The sequence below is a fragment of the Salvelinus alpinus genome, chromosome 23 (genome assembly GCF_045679555.1).
Source record: "Salvelinus alpinus chromosome 23, SLU_Salpinus.1, whole genome shotgun sequence".
Lineage (NCBI taxonomy): Eukaryota > Metazoa > Chordata > Actinopteri > Salmoniformes > Salmonidae > Salvelinus > Salvelinus alpinus.
This window is the reverse complement of record NC_092108.1, coordinates 21,180,389-21,191,702: the sequence shown is the minus strand read 5'-3', so window position 1 is coordinate 21,191,702 and position 11,314 is coordinate 21,180,389. Positions and strand designations below refer to the sequence as shown.

The window sequence follows — 11,314 nt, the reverse complement described above, 5'->3', positions numbered from 1 at the left end:
TACTCTGTATTCGATGCCAACAGTTTTTTTTAGATAGTTCTAACATCTTGCATTATTACAATTTATGCTGGAACAGATAACCTACTTGTAAACACATTCTGAATAATATATGTTAGGCTACTTAGATTTATGACGACAACTATCATGATTAAAATTAACCTATCAGAGCCTCACTAATTATAGTAGGCCTATCATTCTACATTATAACAATTAACTATTTTTCCACAATATCCTTTGAAAACAGGCTTGACGTCAATGATGAAAAATCCAGATGTTTTTTCTCTTAATAAAACGCACTTATTATAATAGTTATTTAAATATTTGTGAGTAAACCCAAGTGCACTGCCAAAATTAGCTTTTCTCGGAATATTTCCCTGAATATACTGTTTGAATATGTCGATTTATTTAAACAGAAAAAGTCCATATACTACTTTAAAACGTCGAATTGATTGCATTTACAGTTTTAGACATGATCAAATATTTCAAAGACTACAGCACCCATTGAGTTGATCTGTTTGCTCAACTGAAATCCAATCAGAGAACGCCCTCAGATTTCAACTACAGCCTCGAGAAGCGCCTCCTCTCTAAAAACCTCATCACGAGCGCAGTAACACTTTCATTCCTATCTTCCCCGAGACCAGCTACGACCCACACACTATTGGAAACTTCAACGAGGGACGGATGGCACAGAACTAGTAGGTATGTGGTGAATATTCGCTCCTCTCCTGTTCTGTTTTATATTTTTCAGTCCAGTCTTGGTTAAACATCTGGTAAAACATCTGGTTTCAGTGCTCGTACTCCTGGTGCCAGCTGCGCAAAACCTAAATTGTTTTGTCTCGATTACCGTGCCTATTGGGTCTTATCTGTTATGCGTCTTATCAAGCGGTTATCTTTTTGCGCCAAAGACAAATTGCGTTTTGTTTCCTATCTGTAACGGTGTGTGTTTTTTTGTAATTATGAAGAGGCTATATCTCGAGAGGGGAGGACAGGGTTTTGACACGGAGAGATTCAACTCCTCCGGTCAGAGCGCGCGCTGTGGTTACATGTCTAATGGATTAATGCCTTAGGCGCTATTACCAAAAGTATATTGTCTAGAAGTCCATACCCATCATATAGTTTTCACAGAGAGGATCGAGTCTTGTGTGTTAAGTAGCCTTTAGCCCGGCTATAATTTTGTATCGTGTTCTCAAAATTAAGCCAACACGTTTCAAAATGAAACCAAGCCCCACATCAAGGGCAATGTTAGGTTTGTGTTGCGTAGTTTCTCAGAGGGTAAGCCATGATATGATATTATTATCATGGGGAGGACATGTTTCTTGCAAATCAATAGTATCGCTTGAAAGGTAACACCATGGTTTATGTATATTATGTCATTAAAATGTAGGCTAATTCTTTGGCACAAATCTCTTGTAAAAAATAGCAGAGATTGTAATACGATTTGATTGCCTCGCCTTACAGATCCTTTATGATTGTATGAAGCCCAAGAGCCTGTTTTAAGTCAAAAATGTACAGTAAGATGGACCCTTTTAGCCTTCTTGATGACAATGTCTTCTCTTTCATTCCCAGGGCAGACAACACCCTCACGATTTTCTAGTCCGACGGTGTATGGAAAGTGATCCTGGATGGACCTGGGCGAAAACATCTGGTCCATGGTCAAGCGAGAAGTGTCCAGCAGCCCAGGGTCACCGGCTGAACAGAGCTACTTACACGGCGGGCAGGGCAGGAGGGACAGCCACGCGCACGACTCGGAGGGGCTCAGGTCACCGCTGCCAAGCGATCAAATTGACACAGTGGGACACCGGCGCGCGGAGGGGCCAGGCAGATCATCTCTACACTCCTACGTTCAGTTCGGACACGGTCACCATCACAACAACACTGAGGACATCAGTCTGTTCACAGATTTAGACCAGGGCAATAAACTCATCATCTCCAGTGGAGCGCACCCGCACCACAAGGGGGGCCTTATCGTTGACCCCAGCGACATGTATCAAACACTAGCCATCGCGGCGGCCCACCAGAGCCAGGCGGGGTACGACTCGCCCTCTGGGGGCTATATGCACTCCAACCCCAATTCTCCAGTGTATGTACCGAGCTCCCGGGTGGGACCCATGATACCCAGCCTTCCTTATTTGCAAGCCAGTGGGTCGTCTCAGCCCAGCCATGCGGTCACCAGCCACTCAGTCTGGTCGCAGTCTACTCCGGAGAGTCCCTCCTACAGCACCGGGAGTCCTCATACCTCCAACCGTTTCCACTACCCTCCAAGCCCGCCCATGAACAACGGGGTTCCCAGGGATAACGGCTACAGTAACCCGCTGAATGTGAGCAGCCGAGACCAGTACGGTCTCTCACGCCCCCTCAGTGGATCCTACACCAGCCCCTACTCCCAGTATGTTGGACCGCAGCTATCCCAGTTGTCCTCGCCTTGGCCCGGAGGACCGTTTGATAACACCATGCTGCACACTTTGCAAAGCAGAGGTGCGCCCTTGACGATTCGAGGACCTAACGGAGGTAGGCCTTCTATTCCAAATATTATCGATGAAAGATGATTAATGATATGAACTCCAATGTGACAACTTTATTTTAACTATTGAATAACTGTTGGTTACCAACGTTTTACGCATGTACAATATTTCAAATAACCATTTAAAAACATTTAAAAGCAACGAGAGCTTGGGTGTAGCAATATGATGATCATTTACGATGACAACAGTTTAGTAGACCGAATAAGTTCACATTCAAGTGAGTTAAGGAGATTGTTATCACAGATTAAATAAGTCTACATTTTTATAGTAATGGTAAAGAACGTTAAATTCCTTCCTATTAAGAATAGAACAATAATTAGGTTAGATATTATAACTAGGCTATTATCAATTAATTTGTGGCATGAATTGAAGATTAAGCATATCCCTGATATAGAAACTTTTATAACGACTTCTAGGCATATACTTTTTTGACATTTTCATTGGTGTAAATAAAATAAAAACATTTTTGATTACATCCTCCGACTGCACATAAACAACTAGTAGGTCATCGAAACATTTGGAGTTTATAAAAGTAACCCAATACGTCAGACATAAATAGCTAAAATGGAGACAGACGAGCAGTCTCCTTGTGTATTGAATGTATTGGCCTAATATCACATTCATAGGCCTAGACTAGACCTCATTTGGAAAATAATGCTGAACTATCATCAAAGGATTCAACAAATTTACAACAGACAATTACATATTTGAAGGTATAGACATGTGCTCAATTAAGCCTACGAAAACTCACGGCTCTTTTATGCCCAAGCGCCTCTCTGAAGTGTCATGTAAGTGATTGGTGTTTTGCCTGTCTGTTTTCCCGCAGATATTCTCGACGACCTGGGGGAGAGCAGGGAATGTGTCAACTGCGGCTCCATCTCCACGCCGCTCTGGAGACGCGATGGCACGGGCCACTTTCTCTGCAACGCCTGCGGCCTGTACAGCAAAATGAATGGACTCAGCCGGCCATTAATTAAACCACAGAAGCGGATGGTAAGCAACACATGCTCAGGGACTACTTAGTCACTACATTTCCTGTCTATTTATTTAAAACAATGGCTTAAGGTTATCGCCTAAGATCCCTATATCTCTCTAAATAATGGGGATTTTATTTGACCAACAATTCACTAAAATGGAAGATCATTTTATTGTACCCTCCGTTCGGCCAGCATTCATATATTAACAAGATAATTCTGGCTGTCATATAGGTAATTTAATCAGGGTCAACAAATTAAATTACCTATATGACGGACATAATGATCTTGTTAATATATTAATGAAATATGAAAAATAAAATATTCAGACACATTTCCCTAGCGCCATCACGCAGTTATTAGGCTACGCACACTAACAAACGAGGGATGCCTGGATTCCACAAACTCTCTGCCAATGAAATTCATGTAAATAAGTCTGTTACTGTAAATGGATGACATGAATATGACCAATATTATTGTTAGGAAATTAGTGCAGATAACATAAATATAGTCATAAGAGAGGAGAATCCGTGCTCTTAAAATACAGTGATTCATTATAAGGGATTGGATCACAGTCAAAGATTCCATTCGTCATGTAGCCTAGTCTCGACCTGAGACATCTCTGCATCTCACTTTTATAGCTCACCGTTGCTTAATCATAGCTTTTAATCTTTATGTACCAGTGTGTTTATTGTTGTTTATGTATTGCCTTTCCCCAGTCATCATCCCGGCGAATCGGCCTCTCCTGTGCCAACTGTCAGACGAGCACAACCACCTTGTGGCGCAGAAACGCAGACGGAGAACCGGTGTGCAACGCATGTGGGCTCTACACAAAATTACATGGAGTAAGACACAATCTTCACATTATGTCACAAGTTGGCACTGATTTTTAAATGTAATGTTCGACGACTAGCAGGCCGTATTGTAACTAGCGCGTGCGTAATTGCCGTGCGTAATTGTTCACTGAATATCGAGAGCAATATTAAACACAATCCGATTATTCAGTGTGTCCAATTAATTATAATAGTTGTTAATGAAGTATAGATTTAAAGGACAATTTACAAATTCGTTTTTTTTTTGGTCGACATTGACAAAACGTTTAGCCAAATAACAAGACAGAGAACACCGCCCAACAATTTCATGACAAAGATTAATGTATTCTTTATTTTTGCAGGTACCTCGGCCCCTTGCCATGAAGAAAGAGGGAATTCAGACGAGAAAAAGAAAACCTAAAACTTTGAACAAAACCAAGGGATCCTCAGGTAAGCAACCTCTATTTTAACCTCATGACACACAGTCTTTCTCTCTCTCATTGAAATGCTTCGCTGTTAAGGTCCTCTTTATAATTCATTATAATTTTACCACAGGGAATAGTAATTCAGTCGCCATGACTCCGACGTCCACGTCTTCTTCCAACTCTGAAGACTCGAAGAACAGCTCTCCGAACACGCAGGTGCCAGGGGTAAGAAGATGATTTAGCCTATTCGATTTGAAAAATAATATTCAGGTGTGGGATATGCGGGCCCCGTATATTGTAAAAACGGACTCGTTTTAACGTAATGTTGTCCCATGCAGGCCAACTGACACCTGTCTTGTGTAACAAATTGTGTACGGATATTATTCAGCCAATTCTCAGTTAGCGTCAAATATAGGTCCACGGTTTTGGTCGACGTTGCCTTTTAAACGAAAACATATCTAAAACATTGTTGTAGAGACTTCATCGTTTTATTTATTGCACAAATGTATTATTTTGATTGGATATTGATAATAATTATAAACTGTTTGGTTCAATCCCTGAATGCTGATTGGCTGACAGCCGTGGTATAGCAGACCATATACCACGGATATGACAAACATGTGTTTTTACTGCTCTAATTACATTGGTAACTAGTTTATAATAGCAATAAGGCACCTTGGGGGTTTGTGGTATATGGCTAATATAACACGTCTAAGGGCTGTATCCAGGCACTCTGCGTTGTGTAATGCATAAGAACAGCCCTTAGCCATGGTATATTCGTCATATAACACACCCAGCCATGGTATATTCGCCATATACCACACCCTCCGGGCCTTATTGTTTAAATATAGGACATACAGGCAGGCTAATAATAAACCTTTATCTGATATGTTCGTAAAAGCAATAATATTGGACTCATGGTATTGGATTCGTATGTATTGACTCATACAATATGTGGGGTGTAATCTACTGTATATAGTGTCATCAGAGGTATTTAAAGGCCTCTACTGGGTTCTGGAAAGTGGTCTACATTTTTCAGAGATGATGCTCTTCGGGAATTGTGTTGTAAAACATTGTAGTCTCTGATTTATTCCAAATAAGACACTATTATAGGCTTACTTCCAACAAGTACATTTAATTAATTATATGTGTCTGTTAAATCACTTGATACATGCTATATAATAATGAGAACATCCACTGCATACAGTATATCCACTGTATATACAGTGGGGCAAAAAAGTATTTAGTCAGCCACCAATTGTGCAAGTTCTCCCACTTAAAAAGGTGAGAGAGGCCTGTAATTTCCATCATAGGTACACTTCAACTATGACAGACAAAATGAGAAAAAAAAATCCAGGAAATCACATTGTAGGATTTTTTATGAATTTATTTGCAAATTATGGTGGAAAATAAGTATTTGGTCAATAACAAAGGTTTATCTCAATACTTTGTTAAATACCCTTTGTTGGCAATGACAGAGGTCAAACGTTTTCTGTAAGTCTTCACAAGGTTTTCACACACTGTTGCTGGTATTTTGGCCCATTCCTCCATGCAGATCTTCTCTAGAGCAGTGATGTTTTGGGGCTGTTGCTGGGCAACACAGACTTTCAACTCCCTCCAAAGATTTTCTATGGGGTTGAGATCTGGAGACTGGCTAGGCCACTCCAGGACCTTGAAATGTTTCTTACGAAGCCACTCCTTCGTTGCCCGGGCGGTGTGTTTGGGATCATTGTCATGCTGAAAGACCCAGCCACGTTTCATCTTCAATGCCCTTGCTGATGGAAGGAGGTTTTCACTCAAAATCTCACTATACATGGCCCCATTCATTCTTTCCTTTACACGGATCAGTCGTCCTGGTCCCTTTGCAGAAAAACAGCCCCAAAAGCATGATGTTTCCACCCCCATGCTTCACAGTAGGTATGGTGTTCTTTGGATGCAACTCAGCATTCTTTGTCCTCCAAACACGACGAGTTGAGTTTTTACCAAAAAGTTCTATTTTGGTTTCATCTGACCATATGACATTCTCCCAATCTTCTTCTGGATCATCCAAATGCTCTCTAGCAAACTTCAGACGGGCCTGGACATGTACTGGCTTAAGCAGGGGGACACGTCTGGCACTGCAGGATTTGAGTCCCTGGCGGCGTAGTGTGTTACTGATGGTAGGCTTTGTTACTTTGGTCCCAGCTCTCTGCAGGTCATTCACTAGGTCCCCCCGTGTGGTTCTGGGATTTTTGCTCACCGTTCTTGTGATCATTTTGGCCCCACGGGGTGAGATCTTGCGTGGAGCCCCAGATCGAGGGAGATTATCAGTGGTCTTGTATGTCTTCCATTTCCTAATAATTGCTCCCACAGTTGATTTCAAACCAAGCTGCTTACCTATTGCAGATTCAGTCTTCCCAGCCTGGTGCAGGTCTACAATTTTGTTTCTGTTGTCCTTTGACAGCTCTTTGGTCTTGGCCATAGTGGAGTTTGGAGTGTGACTGTTTGAGGTTGTGGACAGGTGTCTTTTATACTGATAACAAGTTCAAACAGGTGCCATTAATACAGGTAACGAGTGGAGGACAGAGGAGCCTCTTAAAGAAGAAGTTACAGGTCTGTGAGAGCCAGAAATCTTGCTTGTTTGTAGGTGACCAAATACTTATTTTCCACCATAATTCGCAAATAAATTCATTAAAAATCCTCCAATGTGATTTCCTGGATTTTTTTCCCTCATTTTGTCTGTCATAGTTGAAGTGTACCTATGATGAAAATTACAGGCCTCTCTCATCTTTTTAAGTGGGAGAACTTGCACAATTGGTGGCTGACTAAATACTTTTTTGCCCCACTGTATATCCATCTTAGCAGTTACAGATGAAGCTTTATCGTTGATAAGCCCAGGCTGTGACTATAGAAAACTTTTGGATAATAGTAATTTCTCCTGAATCTGTGACTAACATCTCTCTGTTCTATTCCAGGTTCAGTCCTCTGTACTGAGTGGCCCAGTGGAGGGCTCAGCTGGCTCTGGTGGCTCTGCCGTGGTCAAGTACCCAGGCCAGGACGGCCTCTACACCCGTGGGGGCCTCACCCAGTCTGCAGACGTAGCCGGCTCTGTCAGAGGGGAGCCCTGGTGCCCTATGGCCCTGGCCTGAGTCACCGAGCTGGGGGACAGAACCCACCGCACTAGCCTCTCTCTCTCTCTCTGGATGTCCTGCTGCTGAGTGGTGGGAGTATTCAGTGCCTCGATGGCTCTGGGCCTGTTTCCTACTTCCCAGCTAACAACTGTTGGACAGAGACAGCCTTTTTGCCCCTTCACACCCCTGCAAGTTTGAAATGTCTGTGGAATATTTGGGATTGATTTCCAGAATGATATGGGAAAACCTTAGTGCCTTAACACAAAGGGAAATATGTGAGAGGGGATGCCTTCTTGTTAGTCTGCAGTTGAAATGCTTTCTGGACCGACCTGCTGTGTGTGTACTCAATATCTCTCTCTCTCAGACATGGAGGTGGATCAAATGTTCTTTGTTGTTTGAAATGAAGAAACCTGTACATAATGCTATGGATTCCCCCACTCAAGACAAAAGCGGTTAATTGGATATTAGTGCTTGATAAAAGCAATATCCCTACGAAGGACATTTTTATAATATTTTTTTTTGAAACTGGAATCAAGCTATCAAGTTACCAAGACAACCTTCCTGAATCAAGAGAAAGTATTTATTAATCTTCCATTGTTTAAAACATGAGTATGATTGTTAAATAAAGATATGGACATAGAGTAGAACTGAAAGAAAAACATTTCTTATGTCTTCATTTTAAATATGATTGTTCATTTCTTTCTCTCTTGTTGAGTTAGTAGTTGTCAGTCATTGCAAATATGTTTTTCCACTGATAGCTCTTACTGTAGGCCTATCTGACTGAAACTCTTATGGTTTTAAACAGGGTATCAAAGACTGTGACATCCTATGTCAGTCAATTTTTGTTTTTAATTATTTACTAAATTCTTAAATAATCAAATCCTACAGATGAAATTAAAATACTGTTAATTTATGGTACTATTTTGGAAGAAATTGGTAGAAGCTGTTTTTTCTAAGGTGAGGATAAAAAATGTTTAGGACATTTTCGCAAACTTTTTGACACATGTACAACAGCTAGCTAAGTACTGTTTGAACAAATGGCACCCATAATCATTTTATAGATGCATCTTTTTGTTACAATACTAAACTGTAAAAGAGGACTGCTGCAATATTTTCTGTCTGCAACAAAGACTACCTAACTGATATAAACTGTATACATTTACTGTTGCATACATGCATGTGATTTTCATGATACAATTTGACAGAAATAAAATGAAAAGGCTAAATGGCATTGAGGTCAACATATATTAATTTAATGTCACTACATGGAGAAATAGAGGTGGAATTAATAAATTGCCCCTGATAAGTTTTCAGTTGATAAAAGAGGAATGGCTGTTCTTACAGATGTAGGATCTTAATTTGATCCAGTTTGCTACAGCAGGAAAGTAATCTTGCAGCAACTGGAAATGTGAATTATTATGTGGATTATAATGAATGGACATTTTTGTAGGGGTTGATACATTTTTCGTTAGGGAAAATCATTTCTGAAATGTTAAAGGGGAAATTACAAACTTTAGAAGACTTTTTAAAACTCAAATACACTAGAAGTTTGCATTTCCTGCTTTGCAGAACATTCTCAGCAACGAGCAAAGAGTGATCAAATTAAGATCCTACATCTGTACAACCTGTTGTGGACTGTCATAAAACAACATTTGTCAATGAGAGGAATGTCACACGTTGACTCCATGGTGATGAAACTGTCGTTTGAGATGTATTGGAGATGTATGGAGAATAATCTGAAAAGAGTGAAGTATGCCATTTATGATTCAGTAATGTGAAAAAACAATGTTATATATGTAGCTTGAAAACAACCTTTCACAGCTTTCAAGACATAATGACCTTATATGACAAATCACTGTTGATTTTGGTCTGATACAATTTGCCCTTGTATTTTTACTCAAAAGGTCTACAGTACATTTTCCTGACTTTCAACGTTCTAAGTAGAATTATGACTTTCCCATTCATTACACAGATCTAACTGTACGTGTCCCTCTCCTCCAGTAGGGGTGTGAACGGCATCTCGTTCGCCAGAACTCTTAAGTAGATCCATTTTGAGGCCAAACAAATTCCTCTAGCTCCCTGGGAAATGTCCATTTCAGTGGAATGAATCTGATGAGTTAGTAGGTTATTGTGAAACTGCCGTTTAAACTGCATTTCAGTTTCACCATCAGGGTTCTTAAGCTGAATCAGGGCCTGGTAATTGTTTTCTTTTCTGAACTTATTTATTTTTTTGAAATATCAAGTTTATTAATAGCATTGTTTTCCCAATTTTTTTTGTTTGGATATTTGTATTTCTTTGGTTGGTTGTTTTATTCCTGATATAGTTTTTAATGATCTTATTTAAATCTCTGAAACAAATTGTTCTGATGATATCAATGTGGATTTGGAATAATTGCTCCTGTCTTAGAATATTTGAAGAAAATCAACACACTGTGGTTGTCATTGTTGGTAGTGTATACTGTGCCAAGGTTTGCAGCAAATTGAAATTGAAGGGTTGGAGTGCCATCTTTATGTGCTGTAAAGGTACATATAATCATTTTGAAGTTTTAAAGAGAAATATGTCATGAGAAGCTGTTGGAAAGACAGTAGTAATGGATCCCTGAGGGATTTGTATCTCCAGACAGTTTTTCTAGTTGTTTTCTCATTCCTTATTAAAGTTAGCCATTCCTCTTACACACAACAACAACATTTTCCTTTATATGCACTCACTACAATGGTTTCACCAGTGTCTTCAATGTGTGTTTAAACCAAGCATATCCTTTCCACCTGCACAGAGTACCTGTCACCCTGTGAAGGATATGTAAGTGAATATAGCTTGGAAAAGATACCGTTGGTAGACAACAACATTTTAGAGATGGCTAGATTTATCCCTGAGCTTTAGGTTATCTGGCTGCACTTTGACATATTGATGTTGGAGAGTTTATGAGTGTCAGTGTAGCTATGTTCATACTGCGCTATACTGCACATCAACCAGGTACACCGTTTGGGGATGAATGTTGTTGATTATCAACATTGTCATTTCAATTTTATTACAAGAACATATCAATTGGTTTGACCTATGTGTCCCCTTGCATGATACTCGTTTGATCAGACCAGTGTAGATTTAAAAAAATTATAATCCATTATTTTGATTATGTCACCAACTTGACACCGCTTGTATTTTATGCCCAAGGAGTTGGCGTGTCTGCAGGCTTCATTTGCCCCCAGTCTTTGTTTAAAGTGTTGTTGTTAAGCATCATTCATGTTAACAGAGACGACCTCACATGAACATTAAGATAGGCTCTGCTGCAACCGAGACCAACTACAAACCTTCCTTCAGATATGAAAATCAAACCTAGAGTGAAACCTAAAATAAGAACCAAAATATGTATAGGTCTATACATTTATGAAGTGGTCCCAGGCTGGTAATGTCTTCAAGGTATCCATGATACTTTAAGGGAGAATTCACAACACATTACATCACTGAGGTCC

At 40.1% G+C, this 11,314-nt stretch overlaps 1 protein-coding gene across 3 annotated transcripts; it reads left to right on the top strand.

Annotated features, from left to right (window-relative positions):
• Positions 1 to 599: 599 nt before the first annotated feature.
• LOC139550550 (GATA-binding factor 6-B-like) lies at positions 600 to 10,516 on the top strand. Of its 3 annotated transcripts, none has more exons than XM_071361502.1 (7): positions 600 to 699; positions 1,567 to 2,508; positions 3,349 to 3,515; positions 4,216 to 4,341; positions 4,671 to 4,758; positions 4,864 to 4,958; positions 7,688 to 10,516. In XM_071361502.1, the coding sequence occupies exons 2-7, from the start codon at positions 1,623 to 1,625 to the stop codon at positions 7,859 to 7,861; spliced, it is 1,536 nt and encodes a 511-aa protein (XP_071217603.1). In that variant the 5' UTR covers positions 600 to 699; positions 1,567 to 1,622; the 3' UTR covers positions 7,862 to 10,516. The 3 variants fall into 3 exon arrangements, with proteins under 3 accessions (XP_071217603.1, XP_071217605.1, XP_071217604.1); XM_071361504.1 differs by having other exon boundaries at positions 603 to 695; XM_071361503.1 differs by lacking the exon at positions 600 to 699 and adding an exon at positions 1,206 to 1,343.
• The last annotated feature ends 798 nt before the right edge of the window (positions 10,517 to 11,314 follow it).